Source organism: Perognathus longimembris, chromosome 5, assembly GCF_023159225.1.
Source record: "Perognathus longimembris pacificus isolate PPM17 chromosome 5, ASM2315922v1, whole genome shotgun sequence".
In the NCBI taxonomy this organism is placed as follows: Eukaryota; Metazoa; Chordata; class Mammalia; order Rodentia; family Heteromyidae; genus Perognathus; species Perognathus longimembris.
This window is the reverse complement of record NC_063165.1, coordinates 47,009,616-47,035,660: the sequence shown is the minus strand read 5'-3', so window position 1 is coordinate 47,035,660 and position 26,045 is coordinate 47,009,616. Positions and strand designations below refer to the sequence as shown.

The 26,045-nt window shown below is 40.3% G+C and overlaps 1 protein-coding gene and 1 long non-coding RNA gene across 5 annotated transcripts in view; both read right to left on the bottom strand.

Annotated features, from left to right (window-relative positions):
* Nucleotides 1–218: 218 nt before the first annotated feature.
* Nucleotides 219–18,139, bottom strand: LOC125351745. Its single transcript, XR_007211010.1, has 3 exons — nucleotides 17,771–18,139; nucleotides 17,555–17,560; nucleotides 219–229 (listed from the first exon to the last, which is right to left on the bottom strand). It is a non-coding gene; the product is annotated as an uncharacterized LOC125351745 (long non-coding RNA).
* Nucleotides 18,140–19,051: 912 nt separating this feature from the next.
* Nucleotides 19,052–26,045, bottom strand: part of Gtf2e1 (general transcription factor IIE subunit 1) — a 34,865-nt gene continuing 27,871 nt past the window's right edge. For all 4 annotated transcript variants that reach the window (XM_048346718.1, XM_048346716.1, XM_048346720.1 and 1 more), the window contains exons 4-5: nucleotides 24,505–24,746; nucleotides 19,052–20,562 (exon numbers count right to left, since the gene is read on the bottom strand). In XM_048346718.1, the coding sequence (XP_048202675.1) occupies nucleotides 20,135–20,562; nucleotides 24,505–24,746 (670 nt within the window). In that variant the 3' untranslated portion in view covers nucleotides 19,052–20,134. The remainder of the gene's footprint in view (nucleotides 20,563–24,504; nucleotides 24,747–26,045) is intronic.

Here is a 26,045-nt window from a genome sequence, read left to right as displayed (position 1 = left end):
GCTCCGTAGCTCTACATTTTAATAGTGCAGAACAAATTTATTCTGTGTGTCACACAGAGTCTTCTAAGTATTTGCAGAAAATGATTGTTTTCATGGATGATAATAATTTTTTGCCTTGTCTAAGGGGAGCGAGACTATTTGTCAATAATTTGGTGTTTTTTTCAATCATGGGGCTTGAACTCTGGAGTCTGGGTGCTATCCCTGAGCTCCTTAGCTCAAGGCTCTACCACTTTGAGCCACAGTGCCACTTCTGGTTTTCTGGTGGTTAATTGGAAATGAGAATCTCATAGACTTTTCCTTCCCAGGCTGGCTTTGAACCACAGTCCACAGATCTCAATCTCCCTAGTAGCTAGGATGATATGTATGAGCCACCAGTGCCTGGCTACAATTCTTGATTTCATACTGTTCACAACAGTCTAATAGCCTTACACTAGCTAGTCAATACCCTCAACAATTATGGTAAGTACCACAGAAACCAGTACTCTGATGTGGTCTGACCACAGCACACTGCATCACAAACCAGGGCTGTCTCGGAACTTCACTTCCCATCCCTTCATACAGTCAGAGATTAGATTGGTTTCTGTTCCATAGATACATCATAAAGTTGGCAAATATCCAACTTGGGGATAATTAAAGTCCCTATTTCTTTCATTTTGAATAAACTCTATCCAAGTAATCACCTCTATCCTGAATTTATATGACTGGTTTTCTTTTTAGCCTAAATATAGAATTCTGCAATTATTTCTGATATATCTCCCTTATTGAATTAGACAAGACATTCCAGTCTGTCTAGACAAGTTTGCATTCTGATTCTACTTTGTAGCTGTACCTTCCAGCTTTGTGTCACCTGTAGGTTTAGTTTTAAAAAAAAGAAAGAAAGAAAAAATGCCATTGTAACTTATTGATGCACTGAAAAAGTAAAGCAAACTTTCTGACATTATTGAAAGTGTAGGCTTGAGTACATGATGCGGAAAGACTTCTAAATTAGCTATGGCAATTTATAGACAGCCTTTTTCAATTCTCTCCAATCCACCTACATGACATGTAATACAAAGCACACAAAGGAGAGAACGAATCTATTTAATGCCAGTAGTGAGCAAGGGAGGAAACAGATAGAGGTACCAACTCCCCCGCTCTTTGTGTGACTCTAGAGTTGGGCAGTTTGGTGGTTTGGCCCTGGTATTAGATCCCTTGAGGATGGACGAAGCTGATGATGTGTTTAGTACCTCCTCCTAAACCATGGCTCAGATCAATATTTACTGTCCAGGTAGATCAGACACAAATAATACCCAGGCATTCTATGAACAGGATGGATGTCAAATGCAGTGGTCCCACCCTGTACAAGAGCCAGTCCTTAGACAATTCTGTCTCGCTGATAGCAACCATCCCTTCCTCTCTCTCTTCCCTTCACACCCATGGTAAAGCCAGGAAAATAATTCTTCTCATTGATGAATTCTTTCTATTTAGACCTACCTAGTCAGAGGAAGAGAGGCCTAACTTTTATAACCTTAACAAAAGGAAAGCAAAACCTTACTTATAATACTATGAAACAGAAATGATTTTACAGCAAGGACCTGCTGACCAGTATAATGCTTCCTGTGATACACTTGAAATGAAAACATTCCCTGTGAACCTGAACATAGTCAGATGACTTTTACAGCTCCCTTTCCCAAGGGAGATAATCAGAACAATGACCAAAAACTCACCTTCCATGAGCTGTTATGTGTTCTCCTTGTTCCTCATATCCCCAAGTAACAAAATCTCAAATGGAATTGAATAAATGTCACAGAAAATCATCAGAGAGGTAGCCATTAAGCAAGAAAGGAGAGGACATAGAAGAGCCTCCCTTAAAATCAGACCTAGATCTAGAAGCACTGGCTTCTCCATTTATCAGTCATGTGGTCTTGGGGCAAATAACTTGCCTCTCTGTGCCTAAGAGATGAATAAATAGAGTTGATGAGGTGAGAACTAATTGAAATGAGTTGTGTAAAATAGTATAGCCCCTGGCGTATATATAGATACAGATATACACATACATATAAATATGGGTGTATGTATATAATAGTTCTTTATGAAATAATACATGTGTTCAGCTTTCTTTTTTTCTAATAATCATATTCTCTGTTTTGATCTGAAACAATGAAGACACACAGTAACAGCTGTCACTAGGTTCTTAGGATCCTAGTATGTTAGAGATCAAATCCAGCCCTTCTTATAGAGAATGGAAATGAAGCCCAGCAAGGACAATGAAGTTTCCCATGGCACATGGTGAGTGGCTAGGGGCCTGATGCCATGTCTAGTTATAGCTATGCCTAGTTATAGCTGCAGATTTCAATGCCAGTATATTTTGTATGGAGGAATGTGATAGATGTCCCTATGGAACAATTTAAAAGATATGTATAAACTGAGTGCTGATGGCTCACACTTGTAATCCTAGCTACTAAGGAAGTTGTGATTTGAGGATCGTGGTGTGAAGCCAGATTGGGCAGGAAACTCTGTGAGACTCCAATACACTACTCGGAAAAAAAAAAAAAAAAAAGCCAGAAGTGGCACTGTGGCTCAAGTGGTAAAGCACTCACTTTGAACAAAAGAAGCTCAGAGACAGCTCTAAGGCTCAGAGTTCAAGCTCCAGGATTAGCAAAACAAACAAACAAATATGTATAGCATCAAGAAACTCATGTTCAAAACTTTCACTCCACCCCCTACATCTACTAGGCTGGATTCAAATCCCATTTCCATCACTTACTGCTTGCATAACCATTAGCAACTCATTTAACCCTTTTGAGCATTAATTTCATCTGGGAAATGGGGATATCCAAACCCATTTCAATGGTTTTGTGACACTCATAGGTCGTAAAGTATGGGAACACAGGCCTATAAAGAGATGTATATCTCTATACAGATACTTCCTGGCTCTTCTTATTTTGCTTCCCTGATTTTCAGAGTGGCCAAGTACTAGGGATGTGGGATCCATGCTGGAGAAAAGGCTGTTGTCTTTCTTTGTCATGAGTGTGATAGGGCCATGGCACTCAGAGTGGCCCTCAAGGCTGTTTCCTATAGCATATTATTGTACAGCTGACTCCATCTTGATTAGGGAAACATGGTAGGAAATGTTGGGGGGAATAGAGCTGACTCCATCTTGATTATTAGGTCAACCTCACCCCAGTGTGGCTTCTGTGCCATGCTTGCTCCTTTGTTGCTTACTCTACCCCCTGCACCCGCGTCAAGCCCCTACATCTGTGCTACGCTTTTACCTTTATAAACCCTGCTAACTGAAGGGTCGGGGCTCTCGATTCAGATCCGCTGCATCGGTAACTTGTGAGCCCAGGCTTGAGCTTGCAATAAAGACTCGCATGTATTTGCATTGGAATCGGCTCCTTGGTGGTTTTGGGGGACCCCAAATCTGGGTATAACAATATCAATGGAGGCAGGTGTGCCAAGACCTTTGGGTTACTTACCACGGGGAAACTCTGTCTCCATTGTTCAATGGCAGACCTGATTTCACTGGTCTAAGTGAGGCCTGAACCAGGCTTACATATTCTAATCCTTGAAGTCTATTATCACCTTAAAGCAGCTTTTGCTTTTGGCACTTGGATTGTCAACTGCCACATTCTCAACTTGTTAAGCTTCCTTATGCATTAGGCACCTTATAAATATTTATTAGGTGCCTTATAAATATTTATGAAAGGGGAAGAGGAAGGAAGGAAGGAAGGAAGGAAGGAAGGGAAGGAGGGAGGGAGGGAGGGAGGGAGGGAGGGAGGGATAGATTTAAGGCTGCAATAATGATTGGCCTTTGAAAACTAGAAAAGAACATTTTGTTCCAAGAGTTCATCTATACCCCATCAATCCATAATGGATCAAATCAAAATATGCAAAGTCATCTTAAAGTAACAGGATAGACTCTTAGCCAAATGAGACTTTTTTATATTAGTGGGGCTCTGACTTGCCTGGTGACCAGTGTCCTTTGAGATCCCCTAAAACATTCCGATTCCGGATGCCTTCACAGATGACGTGAAATTTTCCACACAGCTAAACAAGTTTGTGTTTTTGCTTGACAAAAACTGGGTGTTTTATGGGGCCCAGCCTCACTCTTCCCAGCTGACTGGCTTTGGAAAGCACAGTTCCACTTCAGGAGTCTTAAATTAAGGAAGAGCAATGTGATCTGAAGATTGGCTACATAGGGACTTCTGGCACGTGTTGGCTCACATGAGAATGGTTCTAGAATGGGGTTCCCCCAAACAGCAGGATGCCCGAGACACCTAAACCACATGTGGGGTGTGGGGAGGCTCGGATTCCTGAGGCGGCCCTGGATGGTCAAGGCCTAATGTTATGAAACATTCAAATCTTCTCCTGCCCCTGTCAAAGCTTCCTGCTCACTGAGCAACCTTCTGATGATCTTTCTTTCCATGGAACAGGCCTACAGGGAGAAAAGGGGCAGAAGCGGCCAACGTTTCCCACTATAAATTAATAAACTGGCATGCTGGTTATATATCCTTCTCTTATGGGTTCGCATGAGTCAGCATCCCCAAGTCTGATCAACTCTCTGTCTCTGCCAAGATCAAGTTCCTGATGCTGCAAAGCTGAGGTCCTGACCCTGAAAGCACACGGTGGAACACTTCCATACAATGCATGCTTTGCTGGGTATATGGATTGAGGGAGGGGGGAGGTTCTTATAAGTGAAGTTCTTAAGTTTTTTTTTTTTTTCTATTTAGCACAGTGTAATCCCAGCCCTTGGGAGGCTGAGGCAGAAAAATGGGCTACACAGTGAGTTACAGCCTCCCCCCCCCCTCCCCAAGTCTTTTTCTGTTCTCATAAGGATTCTTGTGTATTGGCTCATGTGACAATCCTGGGAGGTAGGCTGTACATATATTATTCTTACGTAAGAGACAAAGAATCTAAGCACATTGTCACATACATAAAAGCCAAAGTGAATGTCACAGCTGGGGCCAGACCCCAAGTCTTTTGATTCTCACTCATATTCTTCTTACTTCCTCTCTTTTAATAAAGAAAGTACTCTAATGAAACTTAAGGGAGCACTGGAAACACCCAGATGGAACCAAGTTGAAAGGAGTTTGCATGTGTCAAGGAGGGACAGGGTTAAGGACACAACTATGAAAGACAAGTGGATAGAAATCAGAGCAGTGCTGGTAATGAGAAAGCACATTTTATTCTTTGTTCACTAAGAGAACTGGGGACCAGTTCAATTTAATAGAACAGATGGTTAACTGAGTACCTGCTATGTGCAAGGTCTCATGTGCTAAGTGCTGTCAAGAGGAACAGAGCTTTAAAAAGAGCTTTCCTTGTGTGTATGATGCTGAGGTTCAAACTCAGGCCTTGTATTTGTTGGGCAAGTGCTCTACCCTTGAGCCATGCCTCCAGCCTAGCCCTTTTCTGGCCTGTAGATAGGCTCTCACTTTGTTCCCAGTCCAGTCTTGGACAGTAATCCTCCTTCAAGCTGGTATTACAGACAAGTATGGAGGTTGCGGTGGGGAGGGGGTGCTCTCCTTATTTGTTAAGATACAGTCTTATTAACTTTTTTCTTAGGCTAGCCTTGACACTCTATCTTCCTGATCTCTGCATCTAGAGTAACAGGACTTAAAGATGTGATCCATTTTTAAATGTGCATTTTGTGGCATCTAGAAGTGACTCTGAAATCATCAAAGAGTGCCACTTACAACCACAGCATTTAAGGGAAAGTGGGGGAGGGGAGAGGCCGATGGTGATTAGGACTCTGACAACTAAGACGGTTTGGAGATTGAGGCTTACCGATGTCAGCAGGAACAGATATTTGTGCAAAATCCTTCTTGGAGAAATAAGAAAAGAACATCGTATTCTCCACATTTCTCCTTCACTGTATTTTATCTTGGTGCCTTCAGTGAGTTCACTAGTGACAGTTCCCAAAACAAATTGTAATTTTTTTCAAAAAATGCTGTATACAATGTATACAATTCCTTGAAAACAACATCTAGACCCCCAAGGTGTGGGAATGGTAGTGAGCATAGTGCTCTGAGTTGTTCCTATTCAAGATCACAGAGTTGATTCATAGGTGAGCCACAGGACCCAGCCACACCTCCCTCACTAGCTCATACCCTGCCCTGTGTCTCACTTCAGGCTTCAGGCTTTGCTAACTGGTTGATGTGGTTTTCTCTCCATACATCTGTAGCTTCTGGTGTGAGCACTCTGAGGTGCAAAAGGGAGAGTGAGAGAGCACACGCGAGAGCTAGCTGCCAGTTTCCCTCTGGATGGGTTCATGTCTGGCTGGATCAGCCTTCCCACCTCCCGGGCTGATTCATCAAGCTCAGTCTATTCAAACAGATGGAACTTCTATTTAGGTATTTTAATAGCATGCATTTAAGATACCCTATTGAGAATCTGATCTGACAGAGGCTTGATGAAGTGTGGATGTGCTCAACAGCCAGGCTCAGTCGGCAAATGACTTCATCCCCCAAAGACAGTTATTTGAATCAGCTCAACAAGTACTTCACCAAAGGCCTACTAAGTGTTGGTGTGTGTTCAGGGTCGAGTTAAGAAAGCCAGGAAGAGCAGAATGCTCACCACACAAGCCCTTGGAAGTTTCTAATGTCTCTGGGGAGGAACAGAACTTGGATGGATGTCTTGGCAATTTTAAAAATGTCTTTGACAGCCTATCAATGCTTGAGGGGGTTGGACAAACTAAGCAGCTAAATAGGGTAATGGCCACAACACATCCTTCTTTAGGGTGTGTTTAGTTTTCATGTCTTTTTTCTTGTGTTTTTGCTGTTTGTTTTGCTACTTGCTTTTATGAAACAGGGTCTCACTATGTAGCCCAGGCTGGTATGGAATCACTATAGGGCCCAAGTTGACCTTGAATTAAAAAAATCTCTGTCTCTGCCCTCCTGAGTGCTGGGATTAAGGTGTGCAGCACCATGCTCAATTCCCATCTTTTACATCAATATACATCAAGCAATTCAAGAAAATAAATGACTCTCTTTTGTTTCCTGGGATGAGAAAAGTGAAATATAAGATCTTATACTTACTGAACTTCAAGTGAATGTGCTAGATGCTTGTCCACGTGCTATGCTTCTTCCTGAAACTATGCTACAGCTCCTTTTACTGCCCTACCTATATTTATTAAACCCTGGTACTGGAGTTTGAACTCAGAGACATAGTATTTGCTTGGCTTGTTTGCTCATGGATGGTGTGCTACCACTCAAGTCATGCTTCCAGCCCATCTTTTTGCTGATTAATTAAAGATGAAGTCTCTCCTTCTTTCTGACCAGGCTGGCTTCGGGCTGTGTTCCTCTAGGTCTCAGCCTTCAGAATAGCTTAAGATCAGATTTGGCTTTTACTGAAAAATCTTTTAACTCCTTCAGGCAACAATGCTTTCTTATAGCTTTTACTGTTAATCCTACGCCGTTTGGGTCTTCAGTTTAGTAACTAACAGCATATACTATCTTGTATTGTTCTTGATTCTGAGGTTTGAGAGTTAGCTATTCAACAATACTAAAAGTGCTTTAAGGGCAAGCACAACTTATATTTGTTCAGTTCATCATTATGCACAGCACTTTCTTTGCACCACTGCACAGTCTCTGGAAAAAATGACTATAAATAAGCAAAGATTTTTGCTTTTATGGAATTCATATACACAACAGTATGCCTTTATAAATGGATTTCTTAGGAGCCGGATAGGAAAGTGGGAAGCAAAATGGAGGAAGGAGGGGTTGGAGGGGTGGCTCAGCTGGTAGAGCTCCAGCCAATAAGCAAAAGCATCAGGTACTGAGTTTGAGTTCCAGTCTTGAATCTAGAAAAGAGAGACAGAGGGAGGAAAAGAGGGAGGGAGACAAAGAAGGAAGAAAGAAGGAAGGAAGAAAGGAGGAGAAAATAAAAGAAAAACAAAGAAGGGAGTTGGTACCATCAATATGTTTTTGTAAGCAGGGATGAGGAAGCCAGCACAGATGGCTTTAGCAATAAAGGGGATTTATTGGATGTTCTAACTGAAAAGGTCCAGGAAGGTAGCAGTGGTTTTGGTTCTATCAGGACTTTAGTCTCATTTCTTTGTGATTCTTTTGATACAGTCTCCCTGTCTATTGGCTTTACACTTAGGCTAGAAGCAAAGGAAAAAAAGAAGCCTGTAGATGTAATTCTAGGCTTCACATTCACACAGATCAAAAAAAAAAAAAAAAAAAAAGAAGAAAGAAGAGAGACTATCTTTTTTTTCTGATGATTTTATCTTAAAGAGGCAAAACTTCCTTCCTTATAGCCCCAACCACCCTTGTCATCTCAATGGACAAGTGAGTCACAATCTTCTTCTCAACCTCACTATGAACTGCTCAGCTTAGGCTAGGTTCCTTCGACAGGCACTGGTAAGAGGATGAGATGAGGTATCAGTCAGAATGCTCTTACACTGCGGTAACTGCCAAATATCAGCTGCTTCCTACAGTAGGAATTTGCTTCCTGCTCTCACTACCTGCCAGGATAGGTTAGCAGGGGGTGCACCACCAGGGTAGTCACTCCTGGACCTAAGCAAGATGGAGCTTAGCCAATTACTCTGGGGGAGGGGAAGAAATCTGGTAAATCATACACTGGCTTATAAAGCCTTCTGCCTGGAAATGACATCATTTCAATTCACATTTTATTGGTCCAAGCAAGTCACATGGCCATCCCTAACTGCCACAAGCTAGGAAATGCATCGAGGAAGGAAGAGAGCTAGAATATCAGGACCAAGTGCAGACATGACTATAGCGTTAGCTTCTCCTGAAGCACAAATACTTTCTTGGGAAGGTGGGTCCCTTGGCAAATACATATATTTTGTATATTTTATATGTTTATGTATAATATATAGCTACATAAATATATATTTATATTATATATTCATAGTATTTTATATTTTATAAATATATTTTAATTTATATTTATGGTATTGTTATATATTTATGTTAAATATATATTATACTTACATTATATAGGTATATACATTTTATTAGGAAATGGACAATGGATGCTGAGTAGACAACCCAAAATGTTTGCTCTAGAACTGCTATGAAGGCACACTGACCTTGGACATTCTAGAAATGTAAATTAAGATTATGAACACATTGGTGAAGTTTAGGGAGAACATAAACAATCACTGTAGAAACAGTTTAAAGAACTGTGCACCGAAAAGGCTCAGATGAAAACAGTGAGCAAGACCTGACTGGGTAAGTTAATACCTAGCACAGGATTAGGGTAGTGAGGTGCATAAAACGCCAAGCATGAAGATATAGGGTGATGATAGGTACATTGACAGACACACTGGGAGTCAAGTTGGTCTCAAGTGGGCAGCAAGGCCAATGCTACAATATCACCTGGAACAAAAGTTCCCTTCTTGCACTAACATATATCCTTGGAAAGCAGCTTACATCAGTAAGGGAGGTTGGGGTGCCTGGTACAGGCACTGAAATGGGCTGCACTGTTGGGATCCATCTTTCCCCTTGATGGAAGGGGCTTGATGAACCTCCCCCAGCCCTGGGGAATGCGGCCCTGCTACCCCCTCTGGATTGGAATCCAGAGAAACTGGTTGGGCAAACAGCCCCCAACCTTCTAGCCAGCCTGGAGCCTACCAACCCACCCTGGTTCAGTGCGCTCAAGTGACGTTAGCCCTTGGGGGTCAGGTGATACCTTTCAGCCTATGGACATCCTGGCCAAACCCCTCCCTCGGAATCATCTCCCCTTGTCCTTCTCTTAATAAAGTCAGTTCGCTCTAAGAAGCCGGCCCCGTTGCATATGTTCGCCAGACTTCTAGCGTAAGGAGGCGGGCACATATCTGCGGCAGACCACGTGCGCGCCAGGTCGGAGCTATCTCCCCCGTTCCACTCTAGCTTATTTGCAGGTCGAATGACTAGGGGAGAGGGTGTGAAAGGGAGAGTGGAAAGGAAGAAGTAAGAGTCCGAGCCAGGAGGGGCAAAAAACCCCAACATTGTGGCACCCAACCACATGATGGAAAATGGAGGGCAGTCAATTTGAAAGAGATAGTGAAAAGCTGAGGCTCTGTCCTCATGGGCCTGTAGGTATTAGAGAAAGGAAGTCTCCATGGGAGAAGGCAGTGCAAGTTTACCTTGGAGCCATGTTTCTACCCAGGAGAGGCCACATAGCTTCAAAAATAGCTCTAGCTGAGCAGTGAGGAATCTTGAGTTTTGAGTCTCAGCAGTGACTAGATGTAGCATGCCTGATATGGGCAAATCATCACCCATGTCTTTCACCTTGGTTCCTCAAGCTGAAGAAAAGGCCTGGCAATGCTTTTCTCTCTTCCTCAGAGCTTTATGTGAAGATTGAATTAGATGGGAAAGCACTTAGTGCCTGAAAAGCCCTATCCTCTGCATGCATGAATTATAATACTAATATGGGTCAGTGGGAGGAGCTGAGGTGTAGCATTTATAGTCCTGCTTATGCAAGACTATCTCCAAGTGGACAGGGACCAGGGCGAAAGTTAATATGGAGAAGTGGTATCAGGGAGTTGATTGGAACTGTCTATCAACAAATCTTGTTGATAAGCCTTTTTGTGCATATGTGCTAGGGCTCTGGCTTGAACTCAGATCATAGACACTGTCCCTAAGCATTTTTCTCAAGGCTAGCACTCTATCACTGGAGCCACAGCTCCACTTCTGACTTTTTGGGGTGCTTAATTGGAGATAAGGGTCTCACAGACTTTCTTGTCCAAACTGGCTTTGAACCATGACTCTCAGATCTCTGTTTCCCAAGTAGCCAAGCATTGATAAGACTTTTAATTGAAAAAGAGAGACACTCAGCTCAAATGGGCCTAAAACAAAACATATTGGTTCATGTATTAGAAATAAGTTCAAGGGTAAAAAGGAATTGCTCTGAGTGTGGCAGGATTCAATTGCTCAGGTGTTATGGGTACAATTATGTTTCCTCCATCCTGTCTCTATTTTTCTCTCTATTGGTTTTCTTTCCAGGCAGGCTATTCTCAAACAGTGATAAAGATTGTCTGCCAGCAGCTACCAGATATGCACTACCCACTCTAGTAACCTTTGTAGGAACAGGGGAGCACAGTTTTCTTATTTCAATAAAATCCTGAGCTGAGCACTAGTGGCTCATGCCAGTAATCTTAGAACCAGCCTGAGCAGACAGATCTGAGAAGCTCTTCTATCCAATTAACCAGTAAAAAGCCAGAAGTGGATGCTTGGCTCAAGTAGTAGAGCACCAGGCTGAATGAAAAAGCCAAATGAGAACTTGAGGTACTGAATCCAAACCCTAGGGCTGGCACAAAATAAAACTGAAATCCTGAGGGAACTCTCATTGCTTGGCTTGAATCATCAAGCCAGTCACCATAACAGACATCACTGTGAGCTGTGTGACATGGGCAGAGTGGGAAAGGCAATGCCAACAAGTAAACAGCATGGGGAAGACACCCAGGGTCAGACACCCACAGGAAACAGGTATACAAGGCTGATTCCAGAAACCATGATTATGGAGAAGAGGATGCAGGACCCAGGAGGGGAAAGAGCCATGGGAAGATTCCAGACTTTTGGAAGATGTTTTGGGGGGTGAGGCAAGAGAGGGAGGATAAGGAGACAGTAGAGACCTGTGAGTCGGGAGAGGAGAGGACAGGACAGCCAGGACATGCTGAACATTCTCAAAATGTCTTTCTCGAAACCATAGTCATTTCAGAAGAAAAAGGCAGCCACTGTCATGTATTTTCCTTTGGTTCCTTGAGTGAGGAGTGATGTTGCTCCTGGTGGTGGGGGTGGGCATGTGGGTGGAGAGAGTGGGAAAGGCTGGGTCAGTAGGAAGGAACCAAGACAGCCAATCTGATGCTGCAGACATGGACATACATCCCCATGAACACTGCAGGCATTCGGAGCTTAACGAGACTCTATGGAAAAGTTACTAGAAGTTACAGCCCATCACAGAGATGTGAAATGTAACTGACATACACCACACAGAAGGCTTTCTCCACCCCCACACTAAATAAAGGCCCACCCTATCTGGCTTTCTTTCCAACCCTCCTACATGCACATTAGACCTGCACACAGGCACCTACCAGCAGGGAAGGATTCTCTTGAAATGTTGTCAGAATCATTCCTCAGACCTCCCAGGTAGGTCACTGCCCTGAAATGAAAAGCTGCCAGCCTTCCATTTTTGAAGCTAGTGGAATAGGGTTGATTAAAGCTGACTTCATACTGAGCAAATACTGCAAGAGGCAATTTAGTTCTGGATCCATCCTCTGGATGCTAACAATTGCGATCACCGCCTCTGCTGACATTAGTACAGTTCCCAGCATGTTCAGACAGGAGGACCTAGCTTGCGTGGCACTGGCTCTAGCACTAGTTCACCTCATGCCTTGGACTCGAAGGCCTGACTGTGTAGAAAACAGAGATCACGGGTCCAGGTGAGGGCACTGGAGGGCTAGGATGCGTTCAGATTGTGATGTAGAATCGGAGCCTAGGATTTGATTTAGAGAAGCTAATTCCTTCAGGAAAGAACCCAGAACTTCTGAATTCTGACCACACACACACACACACACACACACACACACACACACACACACACACCCCTATTAATCTCTGTCATTATTTTCAGGAAAATGTCTTTAGTTACAAGCCAGAGATTCCAGAATTCTCTTGGGATTCTCTCATCCAAAACAAATACTTTGATGACTAGTCCTTGGCTATATCCCCATTGGATAACAGTCATTTTTGCACACTGTATAACAGGAAAAGGTGTTAGCTTAAAAAGAAATAATACATCAATACAGAATTATAGCAATTCTGAAGTATATCTTCCCCCACACTGAAAACAGGTTATCAAATACTATATACAAATGTATCTAACAATATTCATAATAGCCAAAAGAGGGAAACACATTCATCTAAAGTTGGATAAAGTTGTGGCATAGACATACAATGGCATATTGTCATACAAAGAATGAAATATTGACACATGGAATTGTGTATAAACCTTAAAATATGCCAAGTTGAAAGAAGCTAGACATAAAAAGCCACAGACTATAGTATAAAAAGTGCACAAAGTGTATATGCAATATTCAGAAAAGATATACCTATAGAAACAGAAACATGATCTGTGGGTGTCAAGAGCTGTGGTGGTGGCAGGAAGCTTTCTCTTGGGTGACAACAGCATTGGAGAAATGTTATGAGTCTGCTGCATGCCACTTTGTTGTTCACTTTTAAATGGTTAGTTTTGTCATGTGAATTTCACAATTCAAAGTAAAAAGGTCAAGGACACTGACTCAGCTGACATACACAATCATCCTCTTTCGAGGTGGGAGTGTAACTCAGAGGCAGAGCCCTTGCCTTGAATGTGCTAGGCCCTGGGTTTGATCACTAACACTGCACAACATATACATGTCCCCTCATCTTTCTTTCTAGTGGAGGGTGAAGGGGGATCATCCATTGTGAGGTAATAATAACAATACAAAATAATTTGTCAAGTCAGACTAAGGATAATGATAAAAAGAACCTGGTCTTTGATATCACAAAGGCAACTAACTACACAGCCACCAATTTCACCATAAGAAAATAAAACTTTGTTAACTTAAAAATGAAAGAAAAGAAGTAGCACTATCTTTGTTCCTTGTACATTTCACCATTAAAGAATGATCTTAAGAGAGATGAAGTAAACAAATGCCTCGGTAAGCCTTGGGTTTGATGCATTTGCTAAATGTGTTTTAGTCAGGTAGCTTTGCCAGTGATGGGGAAAATGCCCTTTGCTACACATTGCCACATACACTGTTTACCTGCAAGCATTTTCAACAGTGAGTTCTGGGCAGAAAATACAAAATAACATTTGAGAAATCAGCAATATAAATAATGACAGATATGGAAAATAGCTAATGAAATCTCTTAAAAGGGTTCAAAATGCAGGTTTTTCTCACATAAGATCTAATTTATAAACATATAAGTAAGCATACACAGGTTCATATGCACAGATACACAAAAGTATTAACTGAAGTATGTTTAGATGCAGGGAAGAATTCCAGTGGTGTTAATTCCTTTGAACAACTAATTTATGGTCTAATAAAATAAATACAGGAAGCTGGGGGTGGGGTAGAAGAATGAAGAGGAAGTGGAGGGTGAATGTACTAGTCATAATGTTCAATGCATATCCTATAAAATTAAGGAAAATTGAAGGGATGGGTGGGGCTGGGAGGAATGAGAGAAGATGAAAGGAGGTGATATCAATCAAAATGCATTGTACTGATCAACAGACATCCTGAAAGGTAGACCCTCTGTAAAACTACCTAAAGGCAATGAAACATTTATAAAGAAAGGGTTCAATAAAGGGATTCAAGGGGATTAAATCTAATAGAGGGAATGAGTTGATCAAAGTATATTCTATGCATGTAGGAGATATTCCATTGAAACACTTTGGTACAAATAATATATATTAATAAACACATACATACAAAATTCAAAAGAGCAATCTTGTATTCAAAAGTTCTAGCTTTCTCATGGCCTGAAGAAGCTGCCACATAATTGTTTTACTCATTCAACCAATATGTATTGGTGAATCCTTATTCCATGTTAAGGCTTATATCAGGGCTAAGAACCAGAAAACTACAGTGAGCAAAAAAGATAAAAAGCATCTTGCTCTCATGAAGCTCACATTCTATCAGGGTTAGCGAAAGTAGGGTAAAAATAAAGAGAAAATTGCAGGGCACCAGTGCCTCACACCTATAAATCTAGCTACTTAAGAGGTTGATCTGAGGATGCAGTTTGAAGTCAGCTTGAACAGACAAATCCTTGAGACTCTTATCTTCCAGTTAATCAGCCAAATGCCAGAAGTGGAGCTGTGGCTCAAGTGGCAGAGTGCTAGCCTTGAGCAAAAATGCCAAGCAAGAGTATAAATAAGTTCAAGCCCCAGTACAGGCACAAAATACAAAAATTAAAATTAAGAAAATAAACAGAAAATACAACAGCAGTTAAATATATGTATACATATATTAATATATAAAAATGAATATTAGGCTTTGTAATGATGTCAGATTTAGGTCTGGCTCTCAGCATCTTCACCCCTGGCATGGCTTCTCAGGAGCTGGGATTCCTCTACTCTCCAGAAGTGAGCAGCTTGTTCAATGCCGCACTATCGGTCTCAGTAGTTAAAACCTCTTGGTTCCTTAGCCCCATTGCTAACAGTGTCCTTCCCTGCTATTCTACTTCAGGAAAAAAGCAAATGAAAAAAAAAAATCCCACCCAACCACCTCTCACCCTGCCTGAAGCAGAATAAAATAAACCAGAAGCAAACCCATTATGGTTCAGGTTCACAAACCCAAGCATACCTTTCTGTTAGAGGGTGGGGGAGGGGGAAATGGATAGTAAGCATTCAGGCCAAAAAACATGTGAATGAGGAAAAATGTAAACAATCATAAAGTACAACACAGAAGGTTGTTGTATAGCTCTTACACTGGAAGAAAATGCCCTTGAATGAGTGCTATCATATGGAGATATTCAATCTACAGAAGTGAGCTATTTCAAATGTTCTAATAGCCACATTAAGAGGTAAAACTATTTCAACAGTACATTTTCTTTAACTCAACATACCATTTTTGGCGTTTCAAAAGGTTTAATATTAAAGATTAAGATATCTTACATTCTTTATTTCCATTCTCTGAGTCTTCAAAAATAAGATATTATACAGTTGTAGCACATCTCAATTTGAACTAATTATATTTCAAGTACTCAAAAGCCAGTCATGTATTGGACAGAGCAGCCTTCAATACTTACTAAATTCCCCTCTCCATAAACATTAAAGACAATGGCCCCCAGAAATGAAGCTTCGAGATGTCTACCTATGCCCCAGAAGCTACATTCCAGCACCCCGATAGTGGTGGGGTCCTAGCCATAATATTACGAATCACAGTGAGCATAATTAGCTGATTAAGGACATAATTAACTAATCTGCAATTCAGGCAGGAATAAAGTAGTCTGCCTTGGTGGAGAAAAGGTTGTTTCCCTAGTGTTAATTCATCTGTCCATCCATTCACATAACATCAGGATCCTCACTTGAGGTCAGATGGGGCTGCCTGACCTTGAACTTCTAGCCTCAAACACTGTATACTAAGTAAACCTCTATTCTTTATAAAGTATCACTAGTGTTCTGGTAAAGCAATACAACAATGTAATTAATGTACAATTTTGCCCGCTTTTTATCATTTTGGGAGATTAAAAAAGTATGGAAATATAGGGGTATAGCAACCCATCAATAAGGAAATTGTTTTATAAAATTTTATCTAGTCCATATTTTTACAAAAGCAAATGACAATATGTATGATTCCACCTATGTATTGAGGTGGTATCTACAAGCCTCAAAGGTGTTTGGGATGACACACATTAAGATACCAAAAACTAAAGAAGAGTGTGTGGGTTGGGGGTGAGGGTAAGAGGAGTTAAGAAAACATAATAAAAAGTGTGAATTTGCCTGGGTGCCACTGGTATCTGTTGTAATCCTATCTACTCAGGAGGCTGAGATCTGAGGATCCAGGTTTGAAGCCAGCCTGGGCAGAAAGCTTGTGATAATGCCTGAAGGAGAGCTGTGGCTAAACTGGTAGAGCATTAGCCTTTAGTAAAAAAGCTCAACAGTGCCCAGGCATTGAGTTCAAGCCTCAGTACCAGTACAAAGAAAACTCTGTGTGTGTGTGTGTGTGTGTGTGTGTGTGTGTGTGTGTGAATTTGATCAAAATCATGTATGAAAGTATCACAATGAAACTCATATGTATAATTAACAAATTTCATTTTTGCTATGAGGGAGTAACCATCTTTTAACAGGAGTTCAGTGGGAAAAATGGAATTAATTCTAAATAAAAACACTATATGCAGTAGAGTAGATAAGCCTAGAGATCTAAGTATAATATAGGAGCTATAGTTAATAATATATATTGAGAATGTTAGGAAAATAGGCCAATTGCTTTGCCACATAGGTAACAATGAAATATGATAGATGTGAGTTTTCACTGTAATAATCAGGTCACTATGTACATGTATATAAATTTGTAAAAAAAAAAACACAACTTATTGACAAGGGTTACTTCAGGGTAGTGAAATGGAAGTGGGTTGGGGAGCTCTTATATATTTCTTATTGATTGAATGTAAAAATGCTGTATCTATATAACACAATAAAACTGGACAACTACCTTGTATGTCTTAGCACTTATCAACATGGTACTAGCCCTCTTTCCAGACTAATTTTGTAGACCTTTTATGTTAGGCAGGTGATAATGGACTTCGTTGGATGGGAATCTGGGGTTGATTGTTGAAACTGGGTCATGCTCTAGGCCTGCCTGCTTTGCACTGGAACAGGAAAAGCTGCCTTTTTCTCTGGTACTCAGAAATACATAAAACTCTTTCTTAAGAGAAACCAGTGTGGTTTTCTTGCCCTGAAAGACAGGCCAGAATAGGTTCATTCCCTTTAGCTCTCCAAAGGAAGATTTTATGACTTTCTCCCTCTCCCAATCCATTTTGGCTTTACAGGTTTTTAAGAGTATCTTTACTTATGTTCTCCTTGCTTCTTTAATAGCAAAAAAGTGAACAAAATATCACAGTAAGTTTACTGTAGTGCCAACTGCTTTCTAATAATAATTTACTTGAGATTTTTAAATAGAAAAAAGACTTTAGATAGTAAAAAGTGATTATAATCCTTCTCCTCTTAGATTACCCATGTGAAGTAACTTTAATGAAAGGAGAATGTGAAACAAATAGAATATAAAATTATATCAATTTCTAAATTATAAAGATTTTCCTATTTGTTTTGTGTATGTGTGGTGCCGGGGTTGCTCTACGAATATGGCTTTTGCCTTCGTTTTTTAACTTTGGGAACAAGAGACCAAGAAAGCACACATGTACTTCTATTGTGGTCTTGGCTGGACATCCAGTCATAGAGCCAATGGGTACAAGAGAAGAAAACTACCTTGCTCATCTCAATCTTGTGGCTATTCAGTGTCCAATTTTCTTCAACAATACCAACAGAGTTATGATACATTCAACTATACCTCTCCTTAGTCATTAGTAGTACCTTGGCAAGATGGGAAAAGAAACCCGAAATAGCTGTTATTTATGCTGTGGTTTGCTACATCTTTAATTCTAAACCTGCCACACATACTAGTCCAAATCACTTCTGGCCTGAATCGCTACAGCACATTAGACAGCTTTTTCCATGTTCTTTTTAGTGTGTGTGTGTGTGTGTGTGTGTGTGTGTGTGTGTGTATGTGTGTGTGCGCGCTTGTGAGGAAGAAGGGGCTACTTGGTTTCATCTTAAAATACATTATCTACTACTTCTCCATAAAATAGAGCTGGAAATAATCTTTAGTGATCCTAGAACATGCTGTTCATAATTGACAATCGAGGAACTGACCAGGAAATGTTCTGTAAGATGTCTGCCTCACAAGTAGTGGTGTTTAGATATTGAGTACTGGGACTAACACGTAGTTTCCTGATGCAAGTTCAGTATTCTCTTTTAAACTTAATTCTCTAGATTTTTTTTTGGGGGGGGGGGGGAGAGGCTCTTTAAAATAAGCAAAAGGCTTCAACTTCAAGGGTAGAATAGAAGCAGTATCGTTAGATGCAGGCATGGGTCACTTGTGGCCACAGTGGTTCATTCAACACAGTAGAGCAGCAGGAAAGAGAAAAACAGTTCCTTTAAAGCCATAGTTATAAAGTTGAAAAACAATGTTTAAAAGTAGAATAGCCTCATGTATAAGAGATACAGACAGAAAGTTCATTCTTAAGGCAACTCGTTGCCAGAAAGTTTAGATCACACATAATTCCACTTACTAAATGAAATACTATGACTAATAAGAGAAAAAAAAGTCTTTGACTTTTTTGATGGGAAGAGTATACATTTTAATTATGACCCAAGATGTTACAGACCTAGAAACTAAGAAATTTCAGTCAGTGTAAAATAGATTGTCAACAGGCAGTCATTAATATAACCTATGGAGATGAAACATCATTATACAAGGCTCAGTTATTCTAAAATGCTATATTATCTTCACGTATGTTCTAAAAAACGATAAATACTTAAAATGATAATGCAAAATATATTACAAAAAATACAATTGTTGTAATCTTTATATGAAAATCCTTTATTTCAAAGCTCTGTCCTCGAGGAATAATAGCATACTACGGATCAGAACCCATGTAAACTACCTTGTCATTTTGAGGTTACAATGCTCAACAACATACTGGATGAACATGTCAAAATCAAGAGACAAAGCCTTCAATGATGTTAAAGAAGAAAATGTGGAAAGAGAGTGGAGTAACCAGTTGTTCCAGGCTGATTTCTGCTGAAATGGTCTTCATTATAGTACTGATAAGGTCTATAGATGGGTAAAAATGGGACCAAACTCAGCTTTACTGAAAGGATTTTCAAATTAGAAAAAATCCAAGCTGTTGTAAGGCCCTGTTGACAGTGATTTCCACTCTAGCTAGCCCTTGTCCTTTTGTGGTGCTTTTGTTCTAATTTCTTCCTAAAGCTTACCAAGCATATTTTTGTTTTCTAGCACTCAAAATAACAGCATCCACCTGTCTCATCAGTTGTAAAAACACTAATTCTGGTTTAGACATCTCAAGATTCAGGCACATCTATCTTTCTTCTGTGTATACAAGTCACCTCCTTTTACATACTGAGCCTAACCTTAATTTTGGGGGAAAGATGAAGTATTAGGAATTACTTTCCTTAATCAGAGATTTGCCTATTCGCAAGCTGCTTTGGTTGGTAGCAATATAAGAAATTGTTGACATGTTTGGTCAGAACAGATACAAAGGATGGCACCAGTGAATTACCACAGCTCATCATGGTAGGTTTCCCTAGTTAGGAAGAAATGATCTATGGATGTACCCAAATATTTCAGAGGGAGAAGAATATAGCTTACAAAGTTAAGAGAAAAATATTAGATAAGGAAACAACAAAATACAGTAAAATAACAATACTGTAGTGATAGCAGGAAAGAGAATTCTTACAGCCAACTACCCTTTCTGAGAAGTGTCTGGCATGAAAAAAATCAGTCCCATTTTCCTTTGTGCTACTTTAACAAGTATTTTTCACATGGAGAGGAGGAGGAAATCACTCACACTTTTCTCCAAAGGTGGGAGGGGGTGTCTTTTGGAAATGAGCATTACAAACACGAAGGAAGGGTAAGGAAAGCTCACTCAAAGAGGTCCTCAAACATGCGCTGTCCCATTGCTATGTACGCTTCTTTTTCTTCTGGTGTCATCTGGGTCACCAGCTCTGGCCGCTGGCTCACTTCACTATAGGAGAAGGGACGGCCAGCCACTGTGACAGTCGGGTCATCTGCTACTTCCTCAAACTCATCATCTTCGTCTTCATCTTCTTCCCGGTGACGGGCAGTCACAGCAGCAGGTCGAGGTGGAGAGTCGTCATCTGACTCGCTGGTCTCACTCTCTGAGTCACTGCCATTGGCAGCAGTCACAGGAGCCGCTGTCCCCATGGAGCCAGCTGTGACAGAGGTGGTCTTCTTCTCATGAATGAGGAGTGCTCGCATGACCTCCTCATTATCATCAGGCCCCGTCCGGCCATCCTCCCGCTCCTGGAATGTGTCCATATTTATGCCACCTGAGGGTTAAAACATGAAAGTCAAGACCCTTATGCAGAACAGCATTCCTTTGTGGCTAATAATACATATATGTGAATGTATATGAAATAGATAAAACACAGACTCCATTGCCTTCATTTCTTGAGCTGCTGTCCCGTAAAATATTAAAAAAAAATTTCTTATCAACTGGAGCTTAGTGGCACCTCATGAGGTGTTTTGCAGGTAAAACAGTATGGATTTGAATCCCAGTCCTTCTCCATTTGAGCTGTACTATCTATGGCAAGTTGTTTACTCTCTAGACTTCAGTACTTTTTCTGTAAAATAGATGATAAAATAGTATGTATTTTCTTTTTTTTTTTCAAATTTTTATTGTCAAACAGAGAGGTTACAGTTTCATATGTTAGGCATTGGATACATAGGATGTATTTTCTAAGGCTCTGAATAAGAACATACGAAATAATGTCTATGAGGGACCAGGCACAGTAGATAGCAAAATGAGAAATCGAAGCATGTATGGCTCCTCATCTTGCTCAGAGTAAAAGTCAAGGCACTTCAATGGCTGATAAGATGCAATGTAATTTGCAGCCTCTCCTGACCACCTGCCTCTCACACCTATTTCTCCTTCCCCTTATTCTTCACCAGCTGCAGTGGCCTCCATGATATTCTTTGTATATATACCACACACTTCTACCTCAGAGTATTTGAGCTCTCCCCTCTGCCGAAAAATACCTTTCCTTTAGATATCCCTTATATCTTCTATAACTTCATTCAAATCAATATCTTGTTTTCCCCACTGCACTCATTTTCTAACACAGTGACTAACTTCTGTATATTGTTTGTCATCTCCTTTCCAAGGATGTAGGATTAACCATATAGATATTTATCATCTTTACACTCTGATATCTCATGTACCTTGATGATACCTGCCACTGCTGGGCACTAAGTATTGATGAATGAGTCAACAATGGTAGCCTTATTTTTGTGAAGCAAACTAAGCACACTTTGAACTCTTTATAAAAAGGAATCTAATTTCAGGAGTAAATATCATTTCATATCTCATCATTTTGTGTGCATATCTTGATGAATATACTTCAGGTCAAACTTTTTTCTAAAATACTTTGCACTCTGATAACACCACACTGCCATTAAACATATACAAAAGGGTTAAAAGTGGTATGTGGAATCAGATTCCTTGAATCAAATACCTAGTATTTCTTAATTGTGTGGTTTTGGTCAAGTCACATCCTCTCTCTCTCTCTCTCTCTCTCTCTCTCTCTCTCTCTCTCTCTCTCTCTCTCTCTCTCTCTCTCTCTCTCTCTCTCTCTCTCTCCCTATTTTCTCATGTTCAAAAAATAATTCATCAAATTATTGTGGCAACTAAGTAAACACGTGAAGTGCTTAATATGGCTCTGGCACCTGGGAAAATGTGACCTGGATGAAGTGAAAACCTCTCCATTAACACACAAGAAGGCATTAGCTGGAATGCTGGACATTTAACTCCCAAGTGAGAGATGAGGTGTGTAAGAGAGAAAAGGAGGTCAGAGAGAAAAGAGGCTTATGATGACATGGATGCCAAAGAGGGAATTAAAATAAAATGTAACCATTTGAAAAGTGGTTAAAGCTCTAGGGATAACTCCCTCCCTAGAGCTCTGACTTCTACTGCAGTAAGCAACAATAAACACAAAAGGGTAAGGAATGCTGTGAGTCTAACCACAGATGCTACTAAGCTATTCTGGAGTGCAATGGCTGAACTGTAGCATAAGACAGATGAGCCAAAGGTTGCACGAGTGGGCAGAAAAGTAGCAGATTTTTACATAGGCAAGTACTAGGAAATCTGATTATAGATAGATCATCTAAAATATACTGAAGGGCAGACACAGTCAGGTATAGGGCAGGACAGGGTACTACAACGTCCCTATCCATGTCCCTACCAATGAAATGTCAAGGGAAAAACAGAAAGACACTGGAAATAAGACTTATTTTGTCTATATAAAAACAAGATGCGCTGCTTTGTCATTAGGTTTCAAGTAAAATATATTAGGATTCAATTTGGTCTGGAAAAAGGCAAGAGTAAGGGTATAGGTGGGTTTTTTTTTTTTTAAATAAGAAATGCAGAATCGAAAGGAATTAGAACTTTCAGTGCAGTGATGACAAGTTCTGTCAAAATCCAAAAAGATATCAAAATAATGTGAAGTTAGAAAAATAAAGTACAGGACAAATAAGATTCACTTCATGCATTCATTGGTTAGAGCCTGTTCAACATGAAATTTATCAAGGTCAAATCTAAATCTGTGTAATACTAGAGAAATACTACCCTATTTTGCAAAGAGAACTTGAGTAGACTAGATGACTTACATAAGGCCCACACAAGTTCTATTCTACTATTTTAAGTAACTGTAAATATCAAATATTAAACTTAAGATTTTAACAGTAAAATATTGGTTAACAACGGTTTTACTTCATTTAATTTTGTTTCTAAGTTCAAAGGAAAGAAGGTTTGGCAAGAAGCCAAGTGAGGGAAAACAAATCTATTAAACAGACAGCCTAACTACTATACAATCTAGAACAACGTGAATCAAAATAACTAAACATAGCAAGCTAATTAGTGAGCAGGAGGGAGAGTTAAGAACAGTTGTCAGAGAATTTCTTTTCTTTCTGATAAAATATCTAAGAAAGAAAGATGTGGCTCAAGTGGTAGGCCCTGAATTTAAAGCACCAGCAACTAAAAAAAAGAGAGAGAGCAAGAATAACACCAGAATTACATGCTTTTGGCATCACTCAAACACACAGCATTCCAAAAAAGGCAAAAAAAAGAGGTTTTCAGTTACTGATGAATTCCTATTATTCAGATGATATTAGTAAGGATACAAACCTGGGAACCAGTCTGATAAAATCTAGAGATATAAATATTCCCTGTTTCCTTGCTTTCCTGTTTCTGAGTAGTTTTTATCCAGTCTTAGGCTCCCATTTTTCTATATTACCACCTCAGTCTTGAATCCAGTAACCTAAACTAGAGCTTCCAAAGAAAATCTCATTTCTCAAACTTAGGAAGATAATGCCATTCTCAACTGTTTCTGGCTCATAGAATTTATCAATTTTCTTGAACTGTGAGAATGCCCAATCCTTTTTCGTGTGGTATTCCTTATATGTTTATTTAAGAAAGCACAAATTCCTTGATATTTTCAAGGAAATAATACTAAAAATTTTGGACTAGTGTGCTAGACACATTTAGCTCATGTCTCTACTTCTAGCTATTCACAAGGCTATGGTCCAGGAGCATTAGAGTTAAGGCCAAGTAGGCAAAAAGTTTGCTGAGACACCCAATAAAAAGTGTGGTGGGACACACTTGTCATCCTAAGCACCTGGAAAGTGTCAGTAGGATCAAAGTCCAAGTTGGTCCTGGCAAAAAGTGAGACCCTATTCAAAAAATAACAATGGGGCCTCATGGTCTCTCAAGTGGTAGAACACCTGCCTGCCAAGTGCAAGGATCTGCATTCAAGCCCCAGTACTACAAGAAAATAAAGCGGGGCGCGCGCGTGCGTGCGTGTGTGTGTGTGTGTGTGTGTGTGTGTGTGTGTGTACTTATGTATACTTATAGCTCCTGATTCAGGAAAATAGTTCCTGATTCAGGAAAATAAAGAGATGAAATTTGGAGAGATGAATCTGGCCACCTTCAGCACAATAAGGTTTTTCCAAGACAATAAGACAAAAACATTAAAATCTTTCAAATTTAAAAAGATTTAAAAAGCTATTTGACTAACTTGCAAGGCAATATAAGTATATAGGTATCCTGATTATAATTCCTACTACTCACTTCCTTATTTCCTGATACAGTGCAACTATTTGTAAAGTGAGTACAGTAAGTTATGAATAAAATGGAACTGTCCAGGCACTTTACACTAAGTCAAGTTCATTTTCCACTGAACCCAAGATATATCCATCTTACTGCCTTCTACTCTTACCTTCCTTCATGTCCTCAGAACCATACGCCCCTTGGACAGTGCTCTCTCTCAACCAAATGGGCCTCTCCTTGGCAGGTTTTCCTTCCAGTGAGGCTCGATGAACATCTTCTTGGTCGTCCATGTTAATGACAACATTTTGTGTGTATAAGTCCTCATAGGAGGGGCCCTTGCTGGCCCATGCTTCCCGGTGGTGCCCCCCTGCCAGGCCAGCAGCTCCCGCAGTAGTTGCTGCTCGATCTTTGCTGAAGAAGAAAAATTCAAGTCTTAGTGTTGGAAGTGGTTACTGAAGTATTCAGAGTAAATGCTATCTAGCAACCATATAACCCTATGTAGCAATCTCTAATTCTGGGTGAAAGCTACATGGATTACAACATTGTATTTGTTTGTAAGGTCCTCAAATTCTGGATCATTTGTACATACAAATGAATGAAGTTTTACAGATTGAAGTATTTCAATAAATGTACTTGGGGGAGGGGAAAATGACATGGTGTCATGATCCATTTAAAAACACTCCTCTCCCTTTGATAGCACCCGCACTTTGCAAGTGTGCCCCTGCCTTTCTGCTAGTCTGTTTGCCTGCTTGCTTAGTTACTCACTTATTCAATAAAGCTATCAAGTTTTCTGACCATAAATTTAAAAGATAAATAAAAATACTAATGTAGCACAAAGAAAAACAAAAAAAATCTATCAATAACATTTTTCATATGAAATTGTTTTTTAAAAAAATGAAGACAAAATAAAGCATTGTATTAAAAAATAGTTCAACTCGCGGGCTGGGGATAAGCCTAGTGGCAAGAGTGCCTGCCTCGGATACACGAGGCCCTAGGTTCGATTCCCCAGCACCACATATGCAGAAAACGGCCAGAAGTGGCGCTGTGGCTCAAGTGGCAGAGTGCTAGCCTTGAGCAAAAAGAAGCCAGGGACAGTGCTCAGGCCCTGAGTCCAAGGCCCAGGACTGGCAAAAAAAAAAAAAAAAAAAAAATAGTTCAACTCGGAATAATCCAAAGTGGAAGTTAGAAGAGTATTTCACACAGCTAGATCTAACTTGAAATTAACATTATCCTGCCACTTGTTGAGTAAGGCACATCCCTCTGCACAGATCCAGCCTGTTTTCAACCAAAACTTTGCTTCCTCAATAAATCCATCTTTGCTTGAGACTGTCTCTGCGTGGTGGACTCTGGAGGGATGTGGGTTTGAGTCCCACTTGGGGTTCCTACCCTGGACCCTGTAACATTGAAACCTGCCAATCTCATCTGCTCCAACCACTGTTTCTGTCCCACAGGGATTAGGACCGGTTTCAGTCTACTTTGTTTTGCTATTTAGCTCTACTCCCCAAGACCTTCTTTGTTTTTAGCATGTTACTTAGTTTTCCCTAGTCATCTGTCTTCTCTACGAATGAAGCCAAGTTTCTCATCTTTAAGATGTTTTGTGTTTTCCTGGAGTCTTTTACGGTTAGTCTATTAAAAATGCCTCTGGCTATACCTGACTCTGCCTGAACTCATGCCTTATCTTTCTCTGCTTGTAAATGACACTTTTTACAG